This window comes from Engraulis encrasicolus, chromosome 15, assembly GCF_034702125.1.
Source record: "Engraulis encrasicolus isolate BLACKSEA-1 chromosome 15, IST_EnEncr_1.0, whole genome shotgun sequence".
Taxonomy (NCBI): Eukaryota; Metazoa; Chordata; class Actinopteri; order Clupeiformes; family Engraulidae; genus Engraulis; species Engraulis encrasicolus.
The window spans coordinates 45,950,149-45,952,648 of NC_085871.1; the positions used below are offsets into that span (position 1 = coordinate 45,950,149).

The 2,500-nt window shown below is 40.3% G+C and overlaps 1 protein-coding gene across 1 annotated transcript in view; it reads left to right on the top strand.

Moving 5' to 3' along the window:
• Nucleotides 1–2,500, top strand: part of ttll12 (tubulin tyrosine ligase-like family, member 12) — a 79,576-nt gene that overhangs the window by 62,873 nt on the left and 14,203 nt on the right. Inside the window, exon 11 of the mRNA XM_063217550.1 lies at nt 1,686–1,767. Coding sequence (XP_063073620.1) covers nt 1,686–1,767 — 82 coding nt within the window. The remainder of the gene's footprint in view (nt 1–1,685; nt 1,768–2,500) is intronic.

Here is a 2,500-nt window from a genome sequence, read left to right on the forward strand (position 1 = left end):
AGGTTACTCTTGGTGGCATGTATCAGGCTAGGTTTTACAGTACGTGAGTCAGTCAATGCCATACTCCATATTGTACTCTTTAGAACCGTTGTGCTATTTTTTGTTTTGTTTGAGTGTAGGAAGCTGTGACTTTAGCATAGAAGCAATCAAAGTAAAACAAATAAATGCAAAATAAAATACGTGCAATGTAATATAAAGAATGCAACTTTGTAACTGGCAGAATAGTGGTTAATTTTGATAGCATGTGTTTTATTGTTGGTGCCTAAATCTTGTCATACATCCAGTGTGCTTTGTTTTTTAACGGATGTGTTTTCCCAATGATATGATGAGTGTTCATTTTTTAATGGAGTGTCTTATGAAGGAAAAAGTGTGCAGTGACATGAGTAAGTGTGTAGCATAAAGCAAAATGTGTGTTGCTGAACTGCTAATACAGTGTTAAGCAGAACTTTTGTTTAAGGTGCGGACACACTGTGTTTAAGTTATGTTACCAACAACTTAACAATTTGCTATATTGGTCTAAGCATCAGCCTATTGTGTTCAAGCAGTAGGCAAATACTGTAATACAACAGTGTGTAGGTGAGCTTATGTACCTTTTTTGTGCATTGGTTATATTCACAAATTTTCAAACATCTAAATATGATATAAATATGGGGTTACGTCAACATGCTGTAATGAAAATCATCAATGACAATCAAGTCAATATAGGCTACTTTGTTTGGTTATGAGGTATGAGGTATTCACGAAATACAATACGTTTTCACAGACACACTATGCAGCTGACATCTACATGACATCATCAAAATTATATCATGTTCAGTCAGTTTGCTCAAGTGGTCTTGCTTGGTTGTGTTCTGAAAATGACACTATTTCTACAAAAAATCATGTTCACATTACCTAACATGTGATGATGAAGACAAAAGGCTACTCTTGGCGGCATCAGGCTAGGTTTTACAGTACGTGAGTCAGTCAATGCCATACTCCATATTCTACACTTTAGTACCATTGTGCTATTCACCTTGTTTAGCATACAAGCAATCAAAGTATAACAAATAAATGTGAAATAAAACAAATGCAATGTAATATAAAGCATGCAACTTTGTAACATGGCAGAATAGTGTTCAATTTTGAAAGCACGTGTTTTATTGTCTGTGTCTAAATCTTGTCATACATCAGTGTGTTTTGTTTTTTTAACAGATGTGTTTTCACAATGACACTCTGAGATTTTACTTTCGAACAAAGTGTCTTGTGTATGAAATTGTGTGTAGACAGCTGGAGTCTGTGTGTTGCGTAAAGGAGCAAGTGCCTTGCTAAACTGGTATGAAAGTGTAATGCTTACTTTTGTTTAAAGTCAAGCAATAAGTGTTTAAGTTATGCACCAACAACTTAACGATATGCTACTTTGGTTTAAGCATCTGCCTATAGTGTTTAAGCGGTAGGCAAAAACTGTATATAATGATTTCCGTAGCATGTAGTATGTTCTTCTGGCTTTTTCGGTTAAATCGTGTATAGTAAGATCTAATTTTCCTAAGGAATTGAAAGTTATTCCTAAGTAATTTATTTTTTTCACTTGCTCAATTGGTTGGCCTGATATGCTAAATTTGTATTCATTTGGGGTTTTTTTTGTACGTTTGAATATCATTATTTTTGTTTTTAACATATTAATCGGAAGGGCTTTCTCTCTCCAGACCCTTCTCTCTGGACTCCTTTGATGACTACCAGAAACACTTCACCGTAATGAACTACGCAGAAGGGGTGGTGCTCAAACAGGTAAGAGGTGTGTGTGTGTGTGTGTGTGTGTGTGTGTGTGTGTGTGTGTGTGTGTGTGTGTGTGTGTGTGTGTGTGTGTGTGTGTGTGTGTGTGTGTGTGTGTGTGTGTGGTGTGTGTGTGTGTGTGTGTGTGTGTGGTGTGTGTGTGTGGTGTGTGTGTGTGTGTGTGTGTGTGTGTGTGTGGTGTGTGGTGTGTGGTGTGTGGCCCCCCACCTCTGCTGGGTCTGCTGGTAGTGCTTGATGAACTGGGGCAGCTCTGTCTGGAGGTTAAAGGTTGTGGGTATCCATGGCGATGACGGGGTTCCGTTGGTCTCTTCCTGACCCCGTCGCCGGGAGACCGCCGCAAGGCAATCCGTGTGTGTGTGTGTGTGTGTGTGTGTGTGTGTGTGTGTGTGTGTGTGTGTGTGTGTGTGTGTGTGTGTGTGTGTGTGTGTGTGTGTGTGTGTGTGTGTGTGTGTGTGTGTGTGTGTGTGTGTGTGTAATTGTGTCTGTCTGTCTGTCTGTCTGTCTCTCTGTGTCTGTGTGCGTGTGTGTGTCTGTCTGTGTGTGTGAATGGTTGGGTAGGTGGGTTTTAATTTTAAAGCCACAGCACACTGACACAGTACACTGCACACAACAAAATTGGATTTATGCCCCATCCGTGTAAGGAGGCATTCCCCAATGGCACCTGAAAGGGAGCAGTGCGGCGGGACTGTACCATGCTCAGGGTACCTCAGTCATGGAGGAGGATGGG